At 62.6% G+C, this 22,583-nt stretch overlaps 2 protein-coding genes across 16 annotated transcripts; one reads left to right on the top strand and one right to left on the bottom strand.

Annotated features, from left to right (window-relative positions):
• Positions 1-2,444: 2,444 nt before the first annotated feature.
• On the top strand, positions 2,445-13,721 carry CELF6 (CUGBP Elav-like family member 6). Of its 8 annotated transcripts, XM_068695621.1 has the most exons (14): positions 2,599-2,739; positions 4,294-4,571; positions 4,920-5,002; positions 7,924-7,972; positions 9,030-9,158; positions 9,247-9,326; positions 9,787-9,930; positions 10,085-10,229; positions 10,330-10,479; positions 10,600-10,662; positions 11,313-11,393; positions 11,493-11,636; positions 12,174-12,329; positions 12,577-13,721. In XM_068695621.1, exons 2-13 carry the CDS (start codon positions 4,508-4,510, stop codon positions 12,299-12,301), a joined length of 1,260 nt encoding a protein of 419 aa, XP_068551722.1. In that variant the 5' UTR covers positions 2,599-2,739; positions 4,294-4,507; the 3' UTR covers positions 12,302-12,329; positions 12,577-13,721. The 8 variants fall into 8 exon arrangements, with proteins under 8 accessions (XP_068551718.1, XP_068551717.1, XP_068551716.1 ...); XM_068695617.1 differs by lacking the exon at positions 4,294-4,571 and having other exon boundaries at positions 2,445-2,739; positions 9,033-9,158; XM_068695616.1 differs by lacking the exon at positions 4,294-4,571 and having other exon boundaries at positions 2,445-2,739; positions 11,316-11,393.
• Positions 13,722-14,335: 614 nt separating this feature from the next.
• PARP6 (poly(ADP-ribose) polymerase family member 6) lies at positions 14,336-21,398 on the bottom strand. Of its 8 annotated transcripts, none has more exons than XM_068695611.1 (22): positions 21,245-21,397; positions 20,111-20,188; positions 19,897-19,991; positions 19,631-19,691; positions 19,436-19,526; positions 19,289-19,355; positions 18,878-19,027; positions 18,451-18,628; positions 18,183-18,236; positions 17,824-17,919; positions 17,643-17,735; positions 17,390-17,515; positions 17,233-17,298; positions 17,022-17,089; positions 16,796-16,844; positions 16,265-16,377; positions 16,091-16,163; positions 15,865-15,934; positions 15,283-15,362; positions 15,108-15,171; positions 14,877-14,961; positions 14,336-14,804 (listed from the first exon to the last, which is right to left on the bottom strand). In XM_068695611.1, exons 1-22 carry the CDS (start codon positions 21,245-21,247, stop codon positions 14,702-14,704), a joined length of 1,863 nt encoding a protein of 620 aa, XP_068551712.1. In that variant the 5' UTR covers positions 21,248-21,397; the 3' UTR covers positions 14,336-14,701. The 8 variants fall into 8 exon arrangements, 4 of the variants coding, with proteins under 4 accessions (XP_068551712.1, XP_068551713.1, XP_068551714.1 ...); XM_068695612.1 differs by having other exon boundaries at positions 16,265-16,374; XM_068695613.1 differs by having other exon boundaries at positions 18,478-18,628.
• Positions 21,399-22,583: the final 1,185 nt, after the last annotated feature.

Genomic DNA, 22,583 nt, shown 5'->3' with positions numbered 1-22,583 from the left:
TGGCTGTGGTGGTAAAACTGCCCCAATTTTAGGGAGAAAAAGGATTGGGAAGCCCAACCACCATGGAGCAGGGAAGCGTAGCCCATGGCAGATTTGGGGAAAAAGGGGGTGTTTCTTCCAACTGGGGAAGGGAAGGGAAGGGAAGGGAAGGGAAGGGAAGGGAAGGGAAGGGAAGGGAAGGGAAGGGAAGGGAAGGGAAGGGAAGGGAAGGGAAGGGAAGGGAAGGGAAGGGAAGGGAAGGGAAGGGAAGGGAAGGGAAGGGAAGGGAAGGGAAGGGAAGGGAAGGGAAGGGAAGGGAAGGGAAGGGAAGGGAAGGGAAGGGAAGGGAAGGGAAGCCATCCTGCACGCTGCTTCCTGAGTGAAGATGCTCCTCTGCTTCCTCTGGGTCTCTCTGGGAAACTCGTGCCCCTTTTCTCCGTTGTTTCGGTCAGTAATTGCTGTCCTGGCCTGGTGTTTGAGGTAGGGGCATTGAAGGTGAGCTGGGATTGCCAATGTGCCCTCCTGCTCTTCCCGTGATGTTTGTTTCTCTCAAACTGAGTAACACAAAAGGCATAAATAACAATGATGGCTGCTTCGTTCTGCTGGGGCTCGATGCACCGCCAAGTCCTAAAGAGCTCCGGGAGGCCGGTGTCAGCACAGCTCCTGTAGCAGCAAACAAACACTGCCCTGCTGCAACCACAGGAGCTTCTCAGCCCCACGAGGACAACTTCTGCTCCATCCCATGCTCCTCAGCAGCCCCTTCCCAGTGAGTATCCCGCTGCATCTTTTGGGATCCTTTTTAACCCATCCTGTTGGTTTTTTAAAGCAATCCTATTGTTTTTTCCCCATCATGGGGTGACCTGGTGGCCGGGGACCAGGGGGCTGCTTGGTGTGGGGTCCCAACCCACGGGGGTGCCTCCGGTCCCCCCATTTCCCCCACTGCATCCTCGCGGCGTGTCGGCTCCTTCGAGAACATCTATTTTTACCCGGGATTTGTCATGTAAAACTTGCCGGGGAGAACACGGGAACATGCAGCGTGTGAATCACTCGGGGCCAACGGGTTTAAAAATAAACCCAAGCGGCGCCGAGGAGCGGCAGATGCCTCCTGCCCAGCCCCGAGATTTCGGCTCCGCTCCCCGAAAACGCCCGCCGCAGACACGGGGCACCCATGGGTGCTGCCTCCACCCAGCGCTGGGAGCACGCCCAGGGGCACAGTTTGCCCACAAGCAGGGCCGGCAGCAAAGGAGGGTAGAAAAAAAACAATAATGACCGCGTTTATGCAAAAACGTTTCAAAAACGAGATTAAAAAAGTAATTACCAAAGCCGGGCCGACGGACAAATGGGTTTCTTGGTGCAACAGGCGGCAGGAATCGATAATTCCTGGCTGGGTTTGAGGCGATGGGAGATAAGGATGTTTTGCCGTTGGGTTTTGTTGGGAATTAAATGCCGCTCCGTGCTGGAGGAATTAATTTTCATTTTCCCTATGAAGTCGCCCCCCCGGGAGCGCCGGGAGGTCCGGCCTCAGCCCTGCCCGGGGTGGGAATCTCCGCGGGGGCAGCTCCTGCCTGTGCACACACGTGTGCAGCCGGATGCGTGTGCACATGCATGTGCTGCATGAATGTGCACACACTCGTACCTGTGTCCATGTTTGGAAGTGTATGCATACAATGCTTGCAAACACAGGCTGCAAACACATTCACACAGGTGCTTGCACATGTGTGTAATTGCAATACAGTCGTGCAATACAGGCTTGCAATACAGGCGTGCATTTGCATGTGCTTGCAACTGCTTGCACGTGCTTGCAACCATCTGCACACACTTTCAATGCATTCATGTTTCACAGTTGCACACTTGCACACGCAACACACTTGCACATTGCAACACATGCATGTGCATTCTTGCAGACTTGCATACTTGCAACACGTGCATGCCCGTGCTTGCACAGCTGCACACTCTTACAACACGTGCACACTTGCAACTCATGCACGTGCATGCTCACACACATGCAACATGCACATGTCTGCACATTTGCACACTCCTCCACCGCATGCACATGCCTGGTGCACACACGCATGTGGCTGCACCCCCGCGTGCCGCCAGCCCCCTGCTGCGTGGAGCCGCAGGCCCCCAATTAGCGGCCGTCCCCTAATTGCGGCCGTGCCCCCCCGGCCCCCGGGCGTTAACTCTGAAGCCTACCGAGGGCGGCCGGGGGGCGTGGCCAGGCGGCGATGACGCAAGCAGCAGTGGGCGGGGCCAGCCGGTGATTGGCCGCCGCCGCCTCATTATGCTAATGCCCCGCGCCCGGCCGGGGCCGGCCGGCTGACGTCACCGGGCGGAGGGGAGGAGGAGGGGGGGGGGGGGGAACGAGCGCGGCCGGGCCGAGCCGAGCGGCGCCGAGCGGTTCCGAACGGTTCCGAGCGGTGCCGAGCGGCGCCGAGCGGGGCGGGCGGGGCGGGGCGCGGCGCGGAGCGGCCATGGCCGCGGCGGGCAGCGGCGTGGCGGCGGCGGCGGCGGCGGCGGAGGCGGGGGCGGGCCCGGGCCCGGCGGGGGCGGCGTTCAGCACCGCGAACAGCGGCCGGGTGAACGGGCTGAGCCACCCGGCCGGCGCCATCGCCATGAAGGACCACGACGCCATCAAGCTGTTCGTGGGGCAGATCCCGCGCAACCTGGAGGAGAGCGACCTCAAGCCGCTCTTCGAGGAGTTCGGCCGCATCTACGAGCTCACCGTGCTCAAGGACCGCTTCACCGGCATGCACAAAGGTACGGGCGGCACGGCGGCACCTCGGGTGGGGGGGCCGTGAGGCGGACGGGCCCCTCAGGTGGGGCAGCGTGAGGCGGGGGCGCCCCCGAGGTGCGGCTCCTCAGGTGGGGCGTCGTGAGGTGAAGTTATCCCCGGGGGGGGGGCGGCCCTGAGGTGATAACCGTGAGGTGGAGGCTCCCCTGAGGTAGGGCTGGGTGAGATGGGGCACCGTGAGGTGGAAGCAGCCCTGATTTGAGGTATTCCTGAGGTGGAGGCAGCCCTGAGGTGGGTACCGTGAGGTGGAGGCTCCTCCGGGTGAGGTAGGGCTCGGTGAGATGGGACACCATGAGGTGAAGTTATCCCCGGTCTGGAGGTGCCCCTGAGGTGGGGTGTCGTGAGGTGAAGTTGCCCCTGAGGTGGAGGCAGCCCTGAGGTAAACACACCAGGAGGTGCATAAGCGCCCCACAGATGGAGGTACCCCAGAGGTGAGGTACCTCAGAGGTTTGGGTACCCCTATAGAGGGACACCCCTGAGGTGGAGGCACCCATCTGAAGCAGAGAAACCCCTGCCACGGGGACAGCCGCCCAAGCAGAAGGCACCCACCTAGGTCTGGGGTGTTCCCGCCTGCCTTGGGAGCGCCCACCGGCTGTGTTGGGCACTGCCTGGGCTGGGGACACCCAGCTGGGTGCACCACACCGGAGTGGGACCACGGAGCTCTGGGTGTCACCTGGATGGGACCTCGTGCTCCTCTGCAAGCTGCCACCGCGCTCCTGGGCTGTGGGCAGCGCCCGCCTCACCGCGAGATTTTGGGAAGCCGAAACTTGGCGCTAGTGGGTGCCGGTGTATCAGTACCCCTTTGGCCTGGGACGACTCCTGGACTCCTTCATTCCCAGCACCAAGGCCTCCAAAATGCCTCCGACGCTGAATTTGTGCCCTAAGGCAAGGGAATTGCACGGTGCTGGCCCCAACGGCGCTTTGTCCAGCACAGGTTTTGACCACCACGGCCCAGGAACACAATGTTATTGTGGATGCTCCTCTAATTCAAACACTGTTCTTGCTCCTGGAGAGCCTCTGAGGGGAAACGTGGCTGCTGCTGCTGCCCTCCCAACTTCTCCTGGGCACCGTCCACATCATTGCCCGCAGAAGGGAAAAAAAAAGGAAAACAGAGCAGAGAGGAGGAAGCCAGCTTGATTACAAATGGCAAACACTGGAAACGCAGGCGGCTGGGAAGGCAGAGGCACACGCAGCTCGGGGCTGAAGCGAGCCACTGCATCGACCTCCGTTTTCCACCTAATATTTAACCAAAGGGGCTCTGTCTTTGCCCCCACACAAGCTGATGTGCCCAGGACCCCAGGGTGGCTGAAGGACCCCATCCCTTGGCGCCCCCCGCCCCGCTGCCACGCTCCCTCTCCTCCGAGGCACGCTGATTGTACTTATTAAGAGTTATTAATACTTAATCAGCTGGCGGATTTAATTGTGCCAATATTAAAAATGCATCAATGTCAATTTTATTCATTAAATATTTACTTTGTTGAAGGGAAACTGTTTTGCTGCTGTTTTAATATCACTTTCAGAAGCTTATGGATGTGACCTCGGCAAATACGGGGAGCCCTCGGATAGGGAGCGGCGCGGCGGCACGGGGACCCGGGACGCTCCCGTGGGGACAGAAGAGAGCCGGCCCCGGCCCTGCCGCGCGAGCCGTGGGGTGAGCGAGCGCTCGGCAGCGTGAGTCAGCGTGGGAAAACCTCGCCCCGGGCGCATTTCTGATTCCCGAAGCGCCGCGACGTGATGCTGGAGGAGCCGGAGCGCCTTGGCGGCGCGATGCCATCCGCAGCGGGGAGGATGCTCCGGGGTGCGCGGCAGCGACTCTTGGAAATCTGCTTCCCGGAGGACTTTGGCTGCGGCTTTCCCCAGGGCTCCCTGGTGCTGTGCTTGGGGCCGGAGAGCTGCTGGCCTCACTGTGCGCCCTCACCTTCCTCCTGCTGCTCCCTCGTCTCTTTTGCATTAACATCTCCCTCTCTGCTTTGGGGCTGAGCTCAGGGCTGGCGGTTTTGCTCACGTGCACGTGGTCCCAGGATGGGTGTCCGGGTGCTGACGCGCCCCAGAGCCACGTTAGCCACTGGGTGCTGGAATTTGGGGTGCTCAGGGCGTTGCGATGGGTGCCAGGCCATACCCTAACCCTGCCTCCCCGTCTCTGCAGGCTGTGCCTTTCTCACCTACTGCGCCCGCGACTCGGCCCTGAAGGCTCAGAGTGCCCTGCACGAGCAGAAGACGCTGCCAGGGGTAAGTGACAGCCGGGAATCGGGGTGAGATTTGGGGGCTGGCACCGCATTGACCTCCCCTGCCCATCTGCGGTGCCGTGGGTGCTGTGCTGGGCACATGCAGTGTGCACGGGCATCACTTTGGCTCAGGGGATGCTCTGCACGGGGGAGCTGTGGCCTCAGCTGTGCCTTGTGTCACCGCGTCACCGCTGTGACGAGTTCCGAGCACTCAGCCTAGTGCTTGGGGATGATGCCAGGGTGGCCAGGGGACTGGGAATGGCACCAACTCCATCGGTGCTGGGTGCATGCTCAAACGCAGCCCAATTAAACGCAGGCTCGTCACATTTTAACACATCCCCCTCCGTGGGGGTGGGTTTGTCACCCCTGGGTGACGCGCCGGGGCTCCGGGGCGCAGCGGGGTCCCGACACAGGGCGCAGGAGCCGCTCCAGCGGCCGCAAACCGAGGCATTGATTTTCTCCCCGCCTGCGTGCCACTGCGCCTTCTGCGGGCTCCGACCTCCCGAGCTTTAACAAAGTGAAAATAAATATTTAATTATTCTCCTAAATCAAAATCGATAGGGCAGCCGCTTGGCGGGGGAGAGCAGCCAGGCCCGTAAATACAAACGCCGCGCTCGGGCACGCGCGGGGGGGGGGGGAGCCCTTTTGTTACGGGGCCTGGGGGCACCATCCCCATCCTGTCCCCCCCCCACCATGTCCCTGCTGCCATCAGTAGGCTCCCGAGTGAACAGCGCTCGGCGCCGCCCCCGCGGGGAGCTGCGGGACGAAGCCGCCCCCCCCGCGCCCCGCGCCCCGCACCCGTCCCTGGAGCCCCGCTCCTCGCCGCGGGGGCGCGCCTCTGCGGGTGCGCGCCGCTCGCCCCCGTGTGCTCGTGCTCGCCCCCTGGCGCGGCGAGGGGGGCGTGGCCTCGGCGAAACCCCGCCCCCCCTCCACCCCCCCCCGCAATCCCCCCCCACCTCCCGGCTCGGCTCGGCCCGGCTCGGTCCGGCTCGGCCCCGCCCCCGCCCCGCCTCCCGCGCGCGCCGCTGCGCGAACCGAGCCGAGCCGAGCCGGGCCGGACCCCGCCGAGCCGCCGCGGGTGGAGCCGGGCCGGGCTGGCCCGAAACGAGCCCAAGCCAAGCGGGCCGGGCCGAGCCGGGCCGGGCCATGCAGCTGCCGCAGGTGCCGGCGCCGGGCCCGCGGCCGCCCGTGCTGTGGGTGCCCGCCGGCTCCAAGATCCTCTGCATCGAGGTAGGGCCCCCCCGCCTTTGTCCGCCGCCACGGCCCCGCCCGGCTGCGGGGGGGCAGCGCGTGTGTGTGTGTGTGTGTGTGTGTGTGTGTGTGTGTGTGTGTGCAAAGGGGTGTGCAATGGGGGCACACAGGGCGGAGTGGGCGTGCAGGTGGGTGTCTGTGCGCAGGGGCCGTGGGTGCGCGGGCGGTGCAGCTCGCACACCCCCAGGGGCGTGTGGCCGCCCGCACGTGCGCGTGGGGCCGGCGTGCGGCTGCACGTGGGCGTGCGGTTGCGCCGAGGGCGTGCGAGGACGGGCGGCCGTGGGGCTGCGCGGGCGCAAGCGTGCACGGCGCTGCACGGAGGCGTGCTGGCACGGGCAGGCAGCGGGCTGCGGGCACGGCACGCGTGCAAGCGTGGGTGTGCGGCCGTGGGCACCACAGACGCGTGTGGGAGCAGCCAGAGAGCCCCGGGGGTACCAAAAAAACCTTTCTGGTTTTCTCCCCGGTGCAACGTAGCCCCGGGGGAGGTTGGCGGGTCCCCGTGGCCCAGCGTTCCCAAACATCAGCCGCTCCCGGAGGACTGCTGCGGGTTCATAAGCGGCGGGCGGGGACGGGAGGCACATCAAAACGGCGCTCTGCGGCTCCAAAATGTTATTCTAAATCACACGCACTGGGTTCATTATGTTGAGTGTATCACGGTAGGAATGGGAAACATCTTCCATCAAAGGCCGCCGTGCTGCTGAACGCAACCAGCAGCGCCTCCCCCCCGCCCCAAAAAATGGGGTCCCTCCTCCCAGCTGTGACAGCAGGAGGCAGGGACCCCGTGTCCATCGGTCCCCTCCCCGAGCATCCCTGCCTCTGCGCTGACATCTCCTCCCCGCGTTTCCCGGGAGACGAGGCGGTTGCCGTGGAAACCGCCCTCCTCTTCTTCCCGAGCCTTCCTCCTCCTCCTCATCGAGCCTTCCTCCTCCTCATCGTCACCTGGGGGCCGGCGCTGCCCCCACCCAGCTCTGGGGGTGCCCCTGCGGTGGCGGCGGTGGCATTTTGGGGCACCTCCTTGTATGGGTGGCTGCCTCCTGCGGGTGTCCAGCCTGCCGCGCGTGCCCGTCTTTACACGCCCGTTGCACGCACGTCCTCGCATGCTGCCGTCGTGCGCCCAGGCCGTGCAGTACGTTCCCGGCACACCCGTGGCGTGTTGCACGCGTGACGCCCCCCCCGTGCATGCTGGGTGCACGCGTGTCGGCCTGCCGTTGCCGTGACGACCCTATCAAGCACATGGCACAGCAGCGCGGGGGATGCACGCTTGTTGCCGTGGAAACTGCCGTAATTGTAGCGCTTTTTCGGAAAAAAGGGGGGGAAGAGGAGGGGGGAGAGAGGTGGGAAGGAGAAATGGCCCCGTGCGGCGAGGCACGGCTGTGGGGATGCTCGCACTGTCCCCGCGTCCTGGTGCACACACACGTCATGCCCATGGGTGCAGGGACAACACGGCGCCTGGTACATGTCACGCCCGTGCACGTCCCTGGTGCCACCAGGCAGCAGGGGGCATCTGCTGCCCCCGAAGCGCAGCCAGCCCCACGGGGCTGGGGCTGGGCCCTCCGCTCTGTCCCCGTGCTGTGCCCTCGTCCCATGCCCCCACATCCTGCCCTTCCCCACGGAAGGTGTCACCGGGGGCTGTGGCACCGCCGCCGACCGCCTGCTCCCGGTTGTGTGTTGCAGATGAACCGCCCCATCCAGGTGAAGCCGGCGGACAGCGAGGGACGAGGAGGTAGGTGCACCCCCTGAGCTGCCTAAAAGGGTGTGGGGCTGCCCGATGGATGCCCTGAGCACGCGGCTCGGCAACGTTTAAAGGCAGAGGGCTGAGACCTGGCACTTCTCGTGATGCTGGTGGGTCCTAGAGGCCCTCAGGGACCGCAGCAGCATGGGGACCCACGGGGTGCTGGCGTGACAGCCAGCTGCACCCTGTCCCTCTGCCCGGGGTGGACATCCACACGTCCACAGCACGCCGCGGTTCTTCAGCACAACGCAGCTGCTCCGAGCGCGTCCCGGAGGGACACAGCAAATAAATTACCCACTTACCGAGCGTAATTGGTGAGGGATTAAAAATCGATGGGTGAGCTCGGGTGCCCAGCTCCGGCCCCCTCGCCCAGGAGGCGACGCTCGGCCGCCTTTGCGGGGAGATGGTTTATGTTTAACCAGACAATGCGTGAGCCCTATTCCCTTAACTAATTTGCCCGGTACCTTAACGGGCGGTGCATTAATCGTCTCCTGCCGTTATTTATTTATTTCCCCGGCAACGCTCTGACAGGGCACCTTATTTTCTTTGTCAAATGCCATTAGCGCGCGGCGGGACCGTGCGGCCGCGCAAGACAGATGCTGGTAATAATCATGAAATTCTCATTATTTACTCTCCCTTCTCTCCTGTTTGGGTTATTGATGTCCCCCGGGCACGGCCAGGGACTGCGGGTTATTCTGATAGTCAATCATACGAATGCAATTGCTGGGGTTTTGTGGGCTTTGTTCCCCAGCCACATCCCTATGCATCCTGTGGTATGGGACAGCATCTGCACCACAGGAGCAGGGTCCCGGTTCTCAGCTCCTCTTCACCCCTAAGAAATCCCCCTGCAGGAGGGATCCACCCCGTGCATTTTGTAGGATGGGGAGGAGGAGGAACCCTGCGTCTCCACCGCGGGGTTTTGCGCTGGTGCTGCTGGCCTCCCTCCCTCCCCAGCCTCTTTTTCCTCCACGACCGTTTGCAAACCTGGCACAGGGGAGGGAACAGCGCGTGGCATCCCCCTCGCCGACGGGCTCTGCTTTGCTTTTAGAAGACAGGAAGCTCTTCGTGGGCATGCTGGGGAAGCAGCAGAGCGAGGACGACGTCCGGCGCCTCTTTGAGCCCTTCGGCCAGATCGAGGAGTGCACCATCCTCCGCGGGCCCGACGGAGCCAGCAAAGGTGGGAAGCAGGGAGCTGGGGGATGGGAGCTGCCAGCCGGGCAGCCCCCACAACCCCCAACTCTCCCGTGCCCCCGTTCTGCCCGCAGGTTGTGCCTTTGTGAAGTACGGCAGCCACGCTGAGGCGCAGGCTGCCATCAACAGCCTGCACGGCAGCCAAACCATGCCGGTAAGCGCCGGGCGCACCCCGCGGCCCTCATCTTACCCCCTGTGCTGTCTCCATAATCCAATCACCAGCTAATTTGATCTGTCTAATTGGATCAAAATCCCAGTTTGTTGTCCACATCACCCTGAGGTTCATCCTTGCCGTGCGCTGGGGGTGGGTGCGTGGGGCTAATTCCCTCGCTCCAGGAGAAAGGTGTGATTTAATTAACACCGAAGGTCAAAACTGTGAGCGAGGGGGAAAGGAAAACAGCGGTCAGGGAGCAGCCGCTGGGAGGAAAGACGGCTGTAATTAAACCTCGCATCGATCACTGCTTGCTGCTGCCAACCAGGCGGCATCCCAGGGCTGCGGGGCGAGGACGCTGCGGCTGCCGGGAGCCAGCGGGCTGTCCCCAGAGCAGGGTGACATTTTGGGGTCACGCCAGGCCAGTGGCCCCGCCGTCAGCCCTGTCTCGCCCCTGCCCTAGGGCGCCTCGTCCAGCCTGGTGGTGAAGTTTGCGGACACAGACAAGGAGAGGACCCTGCGGCGGATGCATCAGATGGCCGGGCAGCTGGGCATCTTCAACCCCATGACCATCCAGTTCGGCGCCTACGGGGCCTACACGCAGGCGGTAGGAGGTGGCATGGGGTCAGCACGGGAGGGGACGTGTCTTTTTTTTTCGGGGAACGTGCTGAAAATGCTCTTACCCCCCCTTGCCTCTTTCTTCCTCTGCACCTCGCTCACTTTTCCTTCTTTCCTCCCTCTGTTTCTCCTTCCCCCTTCAGATCATGCAGCAGCAGGCGGCCCTGATGGCGGCGGCGCAGGGGACCTGCCTGAACCCCATGGCTGCCATCGCTGCCGCCCAGATGCAGCAAATGGCCGCCTTCAACGTCAGCGGGCTGGTGGCTGCCCCCCTCACCCCTTCTTCAGGTACAGCCCCCAGCCTCACCCCTCCACCCACCTCCCCGGTGGCCTCGGCAGGGGGGGCACGCCAGCACTGACACCCTCCCTCCTACCCGTGGGGCCGCAGGTACGAGCACCCCCCCCGGCATCAGCACGGCGCCCGTGCCCAGCATCGCCACGCCGATCGGGGTGAACGGCTTCAGCCCGCTGCCGCCGCAGACCAACGGGCAGCCCGCCTCTGAGACCATCTACACCAACGGCATCCACCCCTACCCAGGTGCCGGCCTTGCGCCGCCCCGCGCAGCGTGGGGGGGTGCCGGGGGCGCGTGCTGGGAGCTGGTCATCCTCGGCTTTCCCTCGCTTACTCTCTTCCTTCTCCCTTCTTTTCTCTTCCCAGCTCAAAGCCCCACAGTGGCAGATCCCCTCCAGCAAGCCTACGCGGGCATGCAGCACTATGCAGGTCTCAAACCTCGCTTGCACGTCTCCCTCTCTCCCTGCTCTGCTCCGTGCCGGTTCTGTGAGCGCCGCGGGGGGGTTGAAGCCGGGCAGCGCGGCCCCACGCATCCTGGGCACGGGTTGGGGCAGTAACGCAACGAGAGAAGGGTGTCAGCGTGCTGTGGGAGTACTCTGAGCCCGGCAGTTGGCATTTAATTAGGAGCACCAGTGGCAATTTCCAGCTTTGCAATAGAAGACAAAGTTTCTGACCCCTGGTTATTATTTTGGCCAACCAAAAGTGGATAAAAGCCTCTCTCCTCCACCTTAAGGCCGTGTTACTGGTGCCCCCAGCATCCCTACTGGGAGAGCCGTTCGCGCAGGCCAGGGCCGTGCTGGCAGAGGCAGGCTGCACTGCAGGGGGAGCCAGCACCCCAGAAAGGCTTTGGCAGCCCAATTGCGCCCTCCCACGGTGCCACGTCCCACCCCGGTGCCACAAGGGAGGAACGGGACCTCAGCAAGCAGCCCCCACCCGAGCGGTGACCACGGCTTCGCTCAGACCTCTGCGCCACCAAACCCCGCGTGCTGGGGCCCGCGAGGGTGGCAGTTGGGGACATCCCTCCGGGGGCCGGTCCCCATCCCGTGCCGGGGTTTCAGCACCGTGTCTCTCTGTTCCAGCAGCATATCCCACCGCCTACGCGCCCATCAGCCAAGCCTTCCCCCAGCAAGCGCCCATCATCCCGCAGCAGCAGCGAGAAGGTAAGGGGGGCACCCCGCCGCGGAGCTGGCTGCTCTGCCGCTCCCGGTGGCCCCCGCCTCGTGGCTGACGTGTGGCCCTGTCCTTTGTGTGTCACCCAGGTCCCGAAGGCTGTAACCTGTTTATTTATCACCTGCCCCAGGAGTTCGGGGACGCGGAGCTCACGCAGATGTTCTTGCCTTTCGGCAATGTCATCTCTGCCAAAGTCTTTGTGGACCGTGCCACCAACCAGAGTAAATGCTTTGGTAAGTCGCTGTCTGGGGCTCTCCCTGGTGGCCGGGCAGCACCGATGGGTGACCAAACCCAAAGCAGCGTGGTGGCTGTCACCCCAGGGCTGAAGGACCACGCCGTGCCAGGACAGAAGGACATAGCCTCCTGCTGCCACTAATTAGGATGTCACTGCATCACCTTAGTGTCCCCAGACCTCATCACCCTGGTGTCCCTGCAAACACACGTACCCCAGTGTCCCCACAGACCCTGTCAACCCCATGTCCCTGTGGATCCTCTCACCCCAGAGTCCCCACAGGCCCTGCCACCTCGATGTCCTCACAAACCTCGGTGTCCCCAGAGATGTCATCACCCAGCACCGTGCAATTTGGGGCTGCATTGTCCCCCTGACCTTCCGCATCCCAGAGGCCATTCCTGGACTTTGTGAGCCCATCTGAGGGAGCATGGGGTCCACGATGAAGCTGGGCCGTGACCCTGTTGCAGTCGAGCAGCGAGGTGTGATGCTGATGGTGACAAACTGTCCCCCCCTCTGTCACCCCGTTCCTCACCCCCAGGTTTCGTCAGTTTTGACAATCCGACTAGCGCTCAGGCAGCCATTCAGGCCATGAACGGCTTCCAGATCGGCATGAAGAGGCTAAAAGTCCAGCTAAAGCGGCCGAAAGATGCCAACAGACCCTACTGACCCCTGCCCACCCTGGCCCTACGGAGAGGTAAGGTGGGGACCTGGGGGTGTCACCTACAGCACCGCTGTTTTTAGCCGGATTTGCTCAAAAAATGCCTGTGCTGGGCTCTCTGCTCCCAGAAGACTGTGTGGGGCTGGGCACTTGAGATAAAGAGCGTCCGTTTTGGGTAAAATCCCAGTGATGTGGGATTGGTGCTTCAGCTGGGCGCTGCTGGGATGGGCCGGATCCTGCCCTGCAGCCGTGGATCGCTCACGGAGCCTTCGGTGTCTTGCAGGTTGGGCGTCCCGCAGTGTCTGACGACTTTCCCCTTCCCCAAGTGCAGTATCCAAACCCGTAACTCTCTTTCTTTGCAACATGTCCCGGAGGAGGAGGAATAGGAGGAGGAGGCGATGGAGAAAAAAAACGCGAAGAAGAGAGCCATTCTGGTCGTAGCTTTTCTTTTCCTTTTTGATTTTTTTTTTTTGATCCAAACGGTCTTGTTTGTTTCTTAACGGGATTGAGAGAGCGAGGAAGGCAGGAAGGAGAGCGATGCGGCAGTGGTAGCGGGGCTGAGATTCGCTGCTGGCCGCTTGCTGGGACTCGCCAAATCCCTCGCCGGGAGAGAGGACCAAGGCCCGGGCGGCCGGGACGTGAGCTACCTTTTTAAAGCACTCATTTGCTGCTACAAATTTCCCAGGAGGAATGAGGAACAGAGGCTCCAAACGGACTTTAAACCAAAGGCAGCGGGAAGGGACCAGCCTTGGGCGTTTCACCTGGAGGATGCTTGTTTGGAAAGAGAAATCATGATTGTTTTTTCCACGTCTGGCTGGGAAAAAGAGGGAAAAAAAAAAGGATAAAAGGATGTTGGACTTATAGAAGATATATATAAATAAGTATATATATATATATCCCATGGAGCAGGGTGGCGGGACACGCACTTCCCCCTGCTTGTCACTGGCACAGGGACATAGGATTACTTGTTTCAGAGTCATATCATTCCTTAGAGTTTAGGGACCAAAGGACTATTGCTTTTTTAAATATATATATAAATAAATTAATTTAAAAAAAACACACAAAAAAAAAAACAGGAAGAAGAAAAAAAAAAGATTTAAGAAAAACCTCGGGCGCAAGAGCTGCGAGCGGCGCCAAGAGGAGCTTAAGGGCTCAGTCTGGGGGGGCTGATTTGTGGCTGAGCGCCGGGGAGGGGGGGATGTAGAGGGGTTTTTGGGGGGCTGCGGCGGCCCCAGCAGCCAAATCTGGTCAAAAGAGCCCCTCGGTCGCCTGCGGGAGACGGCGAAGCGAATTGGTTCTTTGGCCCTTTTGTGTTTTTTTTTTTTTTTTCTGTTTGTTTTTCAGCCAAAAAAAAAAAAAAAAAGAAAAATGTGAGGTTTCGGCAGAAATGAAGCGAAGCAAAATAAAATTATTTTGTCAAAATCTTCACCTTGGTTTGTTCTTTGGAGCAATCACTGCATGCTGGCATCCTGCTGCGAGCTGGGACAGCGCTGGCGCGGCCGCGCTTCTTCCCCAGAGAAGGAAATGGGATGGGACCCAATGTGCACCAGCAGCCTCTTGTTTTGGGGTTTTCCTTTGCTTTTTTTTTTTATTTTTTTTTTCTGGAAATTGACATTTCCTGAAGGTATTTGCCTCCCCAAGCTGGAGAAGTGGGTGCGAGCAGCATCTCTGGGGCAGGAGCAGGCCCCCAGCACCGCTTGCCCGCGGTGTCAGCGTTGTTTCGAAGCGATGGGGACCTTTCGCAGGGCATTGGTGCGTCCCCTTGGGTGTTCCCTCGCTGCCACACCGGGAGACTTCAGTAAACGTGGGAAAGTGGCTTTATTCATTTTATTTTTAAGGGAAAAAAAAGCCCACAAACCTAAGCAAAAAACGATGGCATGGTCTCAGCCGCCGTGCAGCGGGGAAGGGCAGTTTGGGTTTTTTATTTATTTCGGGTTAACCCCAGGACCATGGTTAACCGCGGCGCGAAGCTACATCCCCGTCCCTTCCCCACAGCCCCTGCCCACCAGGGTGTTCAAAGAATTTTACTACGCCACGACAGATTTCTTTTCTCTTTTTTTTGTCTGTTTTTCATTTTTGCATGTTTTTTTTTGTTTTTTCTTTTTTGCTTCAGTTTCTCGACTTCGGTAAAAACGCCGTCGTTGTAAACACGAGGAGGGACGGCCACCACTGGGCACGCGCCGTGCCCTACGCTGGCTCAGGGACGATGTGGGGACAAGGGGACCGCTCAACCCGCCCGCCACGCGCTCGCCACTTCACGTCTATGTACAGGGAGGTGCCACCGGTGCCCCCGCTTCTGCCCTGCCTGGAGCCGCGCGCGTCGCCCGGCCAGCGCGAAATCCACTCGCCCGTCCTCAGCCAAGGGCCCTCGCTCAGCGCCTGGGAGCGCCGCGGCGGGTCCCTGCCGCTCAGTTTGTGTACACCTGAGTCCCAATCACACGCATGATCTCCTTCTGGATTTTGGGGTCCTGAGTATTGATATTGGCGTCTCCCACTTGGCCGTCTTCGTACCTGGAGGGGTAGAGGGGGTGAGAATGGCCCGCGGGGGCCGGGTGCGGGCATATGAGAGGTGGCAGAACTCACACAAAGAAGAAGCGGGTGCAGACGTGGTCCGAGACGGGGCAGACCCAGATGTTGCCGTGCTTCTGCAGGTCCTTGGAGGTGATGACTGCCGAGGGAAGGAAGGGGCTGTCAGGAGGGGGACGGGTGGCGAACGGGCACCGGGACATTGCGCTGGGGACCCCAGGCCCCCCGCGGTGCCCAGCCAGGGAGGTGGGTGCTGCCCGTCCCCCGCCACCCCACGCAGCCCCGCACCTTCGCAAAGCGCGATGCAGTTCAGGTTGCGGCTCTGGAGGAAGCGGGACTGGATGGAGCGGGTCTGCGGGGAGAGCACACGGCGTCACCCCCCGTCCTGCTCCGGTCCCTGACACCCCCCCAGCCCCATCCCTCCCATCCCTGACCCCCACGGCCGCGTCCCCCGCTGTGTCACCTGGGGGATGGTGTTCATCCGGTTGTACCTCTGCACCAGCTCATCCTTCGAAGGCATCCGGTGCTGCCCTTTCCCCATCCCTGCGGAAAGCAACACGGCGCCGTCACTCCCCGCCCACAGGGCACCCCAGGGGGATGCTGCAGCCAGTGGGCAGGAGCTCCCCGGGGTGACGTGGAGACATCGGCGAGGACACATGCCACAGACACCCGCGGGGACGGCCATGCGGGATGCTCCCGGCCCACAGCTGAACCCTGGGAACCCACACGGGGGGAGCAGCAGCTTTTGGAGCTGGCAAAAGGAAGAAGTGGCCATTGTGACACCTTAAATTTATCTTTTTGAGCCTGGAAAATGCTGATTTATTTGTATTTTTTTTCTCCAGTGACCAAGAGGGCACATCAGAAAGCCCCGGGTTGGCAGGGAGAGGCTGATGCTGGTGGGATGGGTGTGGGATGTGGCCAGGAGGCCTCGGCACCCTGTTCCCACGCGGCTCCTCCAGCCGGAACGGCACCGAGCGGCCCCGGGCCCATGCAGGGGGTGGGGTGGGAGCGCAGGCGGGACAGAGCGGCGCAGGCAGCCTCTTACCTGAGTATCCAAAGGAAATACTGGAGATGGGGCTCAGATAGATGCCCTTGCCATAGGCTGCTCCATGCAGCTTGCAGGAAAACACCGGGGTGAGCGACACGGGGCCCACAGCAGCCTGGGCACGGGGCACGAGCCGCGGCGGCGGCGGCGAGCAGCATCCCTGGGGCTGCCCACATCCCTCCCTGCCCTCCCACACGGATTTTGGGCCAGCGGCAGCCAAAAGTACCTGCAGTTTGGTGTAGGACGCGTTGACCAGCCCGTTGCGGAGGATGGAGTGCCAGTTCTCAATGTGAGAGCCACTGCAAGAGCCAGCACCGTGTCAGCCCCGGCCCCACAGCGCCCAGCCCCGCGGTGCCCCGTGGGGGTCCCAGCAGCCCCCCGCCGCCCCCCAGTAGCTCACTGGAAAGCGAAGGTGCTGCCGTAGAGCTTCTTGGCGGTGCGGAAACGGGCTTCCTTGGCCGGGGGGCTGCTCAGCAGGAGGAACTGGTGTGAGGTGTGCATGAACTTCAGCTGCTACCAGCGGAAAGGGAAGAGCAAAGGCAGCGCCGGCGGGGAGAGAGGACAGACAGACAGACAGACACAGATCATGCACGGCAGTCCCCAACCCCACGCCCACCCCAGCCCAGTGAGACTGCCCAGAGCCTGGCTGGAGGCCTTGGGCATGGCACAAGGGCCAGGAGCCATCGGAGCTCACCCATCGCTGCCCGCAGCATCTCCTGGCTCTTGTCCTGTATCCCACCTCCCGCATCCCAAATCCTTCATCCTCCATCCCACAGCCTGCATCCAATGCCCCATATTCTGAGCACACATCCTGTAGCGACATCCTACATCCCATATCATGCATCCCACCACCTGCACCTTACAGCCCACACCCTACATCCTGCATCCCATGCCCGTGCAGCTCTATCCCCATCCTAGCTGGGCCACTTACCCTGCTGAGAGGCAGCTTGACGATGTGGGACCTGTTGCTGGAGATGATCCTTGGGAAAAGGAGGAGGAGAAGGAGGTCAGACAGGGTGGTTTGACCCAGGATGTGAGTCCCACCCTGCTCCTGAGCCTCGGGTGCTGCCTGGTGGGTGGTCACAAACCCCAGGAGAAAGCAACCGCGATGGAGCAAGGGGCCTGAGCCCTGTCCCCTGCAGCACCCTCGGCCTTACCATTGCAGGAGGGGATGTGCCAGGGGGTCCAGCTTGTCCATCTGCTTCTTGATCTCCAGATAGGAGCCCTGGCAGAGGCACGGTGGAGGTGAGAGCCCCCGTCACCCACCCACCCGCTCGTGAAGGGCACCAAAATGCCAGCCAATGGAGATGACCGATGGGAAGAGTCTCACACAGGGCCAAAATGTTGGGCTGGGGCCACACCACATACCTGGGTCATCTCCCGGATGGACATCACGCTGTCCAGGGCCTTCTGCAGCCGCTCGTAGTTCTTCTTCTGCACATGGGGCAGCAGAGGGGCAGCTGTCAGAGGGGTTCTCCAGCCCTGGCACTGGGGAGCGCTGCCCCACTGCTGCCTCACTGCTTACCTTGGGGTTGAAGGCGAGTGTTTTGGGGTCGTTGGGGTCCACCACAGAGGGATAAGGCTCGAAGATGATGCTTTTGCGAGGAGACTCCAGCGCAGCGCGGCACATGGCCACCAGCAGGTCCACCACCTGGGCACGGAGATGGTCAAGGGGCACAGGTACGGGGTGAGGGCAGCACCCCAAGGAGATGTCGTGGTGATCATCCCAGAGTAGCCACCCTTGTACCATGCACCCACCACACCCCTGGTCCCCGTACCTCAGCACCTGTGGCCACCTCCTCCGCCGCACCGGACATCACGCCCAGGGTGTAGAAGGAGAAGACGCACAGCTCCCGGGTGCACACGGCCGGCTGCGGAGGGGACAGGCAGCACATGTGGCATCGGTGACAGCGACATGGGGTGACATTTGTGCCCGCCTGGCCGCTGCCACCACCACACCTTGAGCATGGAGCCGTTCTGGAAGACGTGCTGCTCGTCGCACACCACGCAGTACTCGTTGAGCGTTGGGATGCGCTGCTCCGCGTACTTCATGATCTGTGGGGCAGGATGTGGCAGTCAGCCCCGTGGTGGCAGCGGTGGCCCGGCCACTCGGGTCCCTTGCTCCTGGGAAATGTTTGGGACCACTGCGAGGAGCCAGCCCCACAGCAGGAGCCAGCCCCTGCTTTGGAAACCCCAGCGGGATGTGGGGCAGTGGGGAAGATGCTCTGGGTAGCGGGATGGGGACACGTGTGACAAGGGACAGAGGGGACAACGCTCTGGGTGCTGGACCAGGTCCCAGCAGGACGCAGGGCACTCACCTGGACGAGGAAGCCGTACTCCAGCGTGGGGACATTCTTGCAGTGGCCACCAACCTGCGACAGAGCCGGAGCAGTGCCAGCTGTGTCATCCTTTCCCTACACACCCCCTGCCGCATCGGGAGCCCCCGAAGGCCTCGGGTGCCCCCAGCACCCTCCTGGGGGGACACGGCCGCACCGGGGACGTGCCACCCGCCCTGATGCCACGCGGCTGGGGGTAGGGGAAGGGGAGGGAGAGCAAAGTGAGCCCCGAGCCGGGGTTGGCACCCACCAGGATGTTGAAGGGGGCGACACCTGCCTGGGTGCTGGGGGCGTAGCCGAAAACCTCCCCCTTGGGGTTCTTCACCGTGCAGGACACGGAGCGGTTCATCAGGCGGTTGACGCGCACCTCGGGTGCGCCCAGCTTGCCCTTCAGCACCGAGTCCGGGATGACGGGGAAGCTGGGCGACCTGCGGGCACAGGACCGGGGGGCTGCTTGTCACCGTTACCCTCCCCAGATGGTGGCTTCCCTCCCAGCTCCTCCTTTCCCATAAATCTGCCACCCAATTTATGCCTTTCTGCAGGTTTTTGGGAGCTCCTGCTCTCCTCAGCAGCATCTGAGGTGAAAATGGGGAAACTGAGGCATGGTGACAGAGGACCGAGGGTCCCTGGTGAAGGTGACGGGGGCTGGGACCCTGGGGACACAGCTGGAACCTTACTTGGGGATGGGGGAGAAGATGCTGAGGCCCGCTCGAAACTTCTTGATGGTGCCACTCGTCTTGAACCAACTGTGCCGCTTCTCCTGCTGGGTCTTCAGGAAGTCGTTGCTGAGGTGTTTCCATTGCTGGGATGTGAACATGCCCAGGATCCTGCCAGAGAGGTGGCATGGGTGCCCCAGCAGGGTGCCAGCACCCAAGGGTGCTTTGGCCAAGCTGGGGGTGTTCTGCTGGGAGCCCCCCTGCCCCCCAGCTCCTCATCACCAGAACCCGGTGACAATCCCATCCTGGGGCTGTAGGGCGGGCAAGCGGACGTGGCATGATGGGGACAGGGGCACCCGGATGGTTTTGAGGCAAAACACTCCCAAGCCACCTCCCCACCACCCCGGGTCCCTGCAGTGTTTCAGCTCTTACTTCTTCAGCTGCAGACCCAGCCCGAAGCCCTCCTTGTTGGATGGCTGGAAGACCTCGATGGACGGTTCTGCCGAGAGCGAGCCACTTGTCACCCAGCGCCCATCCCATGGGCACGTGGGGACACCCCGACCACCCATCCCCACTCACCGGGGCCATCGAGGTACTGGGAGAGGGAGAAGCGCAGGCGCAGGACGATGGGCTCCGTCCGAAGCACCTTCCACGCTGTCGCCACCTCCTCCTGCCGAGGGACAGCCATGGGGACCCCAGCTGGATCCAGGGCACCCGGGGGACACCCCACCGGCATCCCACCACGGGGACACCCCCCATGCCACGGGGACTCACATCGAGGAAGCTGATGTTCACGTGGAGGTCGATGTCCACGTCGTCGATGGTCCCATACTCCCTGCAACAACACGAGGCGAGGGGATGGGGTGAGGCTGGCGTGCCCCCTGTGCCACAGCGGGTGGCCTTGTGGGCATCGTGACGGGCACACGTGGCTCCCTGCGTCCCGGGGTGGCATGGGGAGAGTGCGGGGGACCTGGGGATGCCACGAGTGGGTGACAAGGAGTTGTCACAGCCAGGGGATGTCACGGTGCACACACACCCACCTGACGGACACGGCATTTTCACTGTAGATCTCCTTCACGGCCTCGATGTCGGCGTCCAGCTGCGGGTGGCGGTACAGGTCGGCGGCGCAGGTCCCCTGTGGCACAGTGCCCGTGGCATCGTCAAACACGGAGCCCCCGGGCCCCCATAAAAGGGACAGGGGTTCCCCAAGCCCCCCAAGTGCCCAGTGGAACCTGTCCCCAGCAGTGGCTTTACCTGCACCCCGTAGAGGAACTCCTCGGACTCATTGTCCCCGTCGGAGTCATCGTCCGTCCAGTACTGGCCCTTGAGGTCCTGGGGAGAGCAGGTTGGGGGGCAGAGTTAGGGGGGGAGAGAATTGGGGGGAGAGGGGTTGGGGAGCAGATTGGGGGGTTGGAAAGGGAAGTTGGGATGGGTCTGGGGGCAGGCTGAGGGAGCAGGTTTTGGGGGGGAGGTGTTGGGGGGAGGTTTGGGGTTGCAGGTTGAGGATGGTGAGGGTTTGGGGGGAGAGGGGAAGCCTATAGGTAGGTTAGGGGCCAGGTTTAGGGGTACAGGTTTTGAGGAGCAGATGGGGGAGCTGGGTTGCGGGGCAGATTTGGGGGAGGCAGATTAGGGGCAGAAAGCTCAAGGGGCAGGTTTGGGGGTGCAGATTGAGGGATAAAGTTTTGGGGAGGTGTAGGTTGGGGGGGCAGATTGGGAGGTGCAAGTTTGGGGATTCAGGTCCAGGTAACAGGCACAGGGAAGGTTTGGGGTATAGGCAGGGGAAGCGGTTTGGGGGTGCAGGCTTGGTGGGTGCATAATGAAGGGCGCAGGTTTTAGGTTTGTGGGACTGATTTGGGGGGCAGGTTTGTGGGTGCAGGTTTGGGGGACAAGTTTGGGGGTGCAGGTGTGCAGGGCAGGTTTGGGGGTGGCGGTTTGGGGTGCAGGCAGCAGGGTGCAGGTTTGGATGAGAGATTTGGGGATGCAGGTTTAGGGGCTGGGTCTGGGGGCAGCTTTAGGGTTCAGGTTTTGGGGCACAGGCAGGAGGGGGACCCACACATCACCACCCAGGGACCCCGCAGCCGATGGGGGGGGGGGGCTGCACCTCACCCCTCCCTCCCTCATCGGGGGGCTCCCGCCCCACAGGAGCCGTTTGCAGGGGACACGAGGGGACACGAAGGGAGACGGAGGGGACACGGGGGGGGACCCGAACCCCACGCTCGCCGCCGTCCCCCCCCTCAGCGCTGCCACCGCCATCCCCCTGCCGGCCTGTGCGGCGAGGCCTGGTCTCGCCACCACCGCCAGGCCCCGAATGATGGCGGGGGGGGGGGGAGGATGCTGTCCCCTTGTCCCCCTGTCCCCTCGTCCCCATCCCCACGGCCGTCCCCTCACCATCTCAGCGCTGGCCGCGGCCTGCCCCCGGCCCTGCCGCCTCCATGCTGCCGGGCGGGCGGGCGGCCATCGGGCCTTGACGTCAGGGCCCCGGCGCCTCCGTCTCCCAGCAACGCCGCCCGGGAGGTGACGTCACCGCAGGGACCCCGGCATCGAACCCCAAAATGTCCCCAAAATGTCCCCAGGGACACCCCGAGTGTGTGTGTGTGGTCCCTCACGGCCCCACATTGCATCCCCCCTCCAGCCCTCAGTGTCCCCAGTGTCCCCAGCACAAGGTCCCAGTGCAGAATATCCCCGTGGTGTCCCCCGTGTCCCCATGGTGTCCCCAGTGTCCCCATGGTGTCCCCATATTCCCAGCAGAAGGTCCCCACAGTGCTGTTATGAGGTCCCCAATGTCCCCAGCCCGGTGTTCCTGCCCCTGTCCCCCCTTTTTGGCAGGGCACAGGGACAGGGCACGCTGCCGCACCCCGCGGTGCCGTGGGGACACCCCACACCTTGTCCCCGCCACCACCTTGGACTTTACCCCAGGTGCCACCAGGCGCTGGGCACGTGAGGAAGGTGGCAGGGGGACACGTGGGACAGGGATGTGCCACCCCAGGAGGAAGTTTTGTCCCCAAATCTGTGTTTCTGCCAGGGTGAGTGGGGTCAAAGCACCTCGTGGGGACGGGTGGCTTGTCCCCAGTGGTGGCACTGCTGCCCCATGGGGACAACGAGCAAGGGGTGTGCACCATGAACATGGCACTGTCCCCATCCTGGTCCCCAAATGTCCCCTCCGTGGGGGCTAACAGGAGAGCAGGGGACGCTCCCTCAGGACTCCCAAGCCCAGCAGTGACAATGGTGTCACCACCTTCCAAAGCCACCCCCAAAATTCCTCTTTTTGGCCAAAACAGCCAAATGGCTCAATTCCTGCATGCTACATTGAGGTTTGGTGGAAAACAGGGCCAAAAAGCAGCATTTTGGTGCCCCCCCCAAGGGCCACTGAGATTTTTGGGCTCTTGGGCCCAGCGCGTAACTCGAGACTCCTATTTTTGTCCCCAAGTGTCTATTTTTGTCCCCAGACCATGGCACTGGCAGCACAGGGGATGGCGTGTGCCCCCCGCTGCCTCCATCTCCTGTGGGGTGCCGCTGCGTGTAGGGCACCGCGCGGGACCCAGCCGCCTGGGCACCTGCCCTTTTTTTCCCCAGAACGCCTGTTTTGTCCCCAAAACTTGGGGACAACCATAAGGACAGCCGGGGGACACCGCGGGGTGGCCGGGGGGGTCGAGGGAGGCACCACGCGGTGCCCCCCGCCCGCCCAGCGCCCCTGCAGGTACCGCGGGCAGGGGGCGCGGGGGGGGTG

Source organism: Anas acuta, chromosome 12 (assembly GCF_963932015.1).
Source record: "Anas acuta chromosome 12, bAnaAcu1.1, whole genome shotgun sequence".
In the NCBI taxonomy this organism is placed as follows: domain Eukaryota; kingdom Metazoa; phylum Chordata; class Aves; order Anseriformes; family Anatidae; genus Anas; species Anas acuta.
Note: the sequence above shows the minus strand (reverse complement) of the source record. Positions and strands in the feature narration are given on the sequence as shown.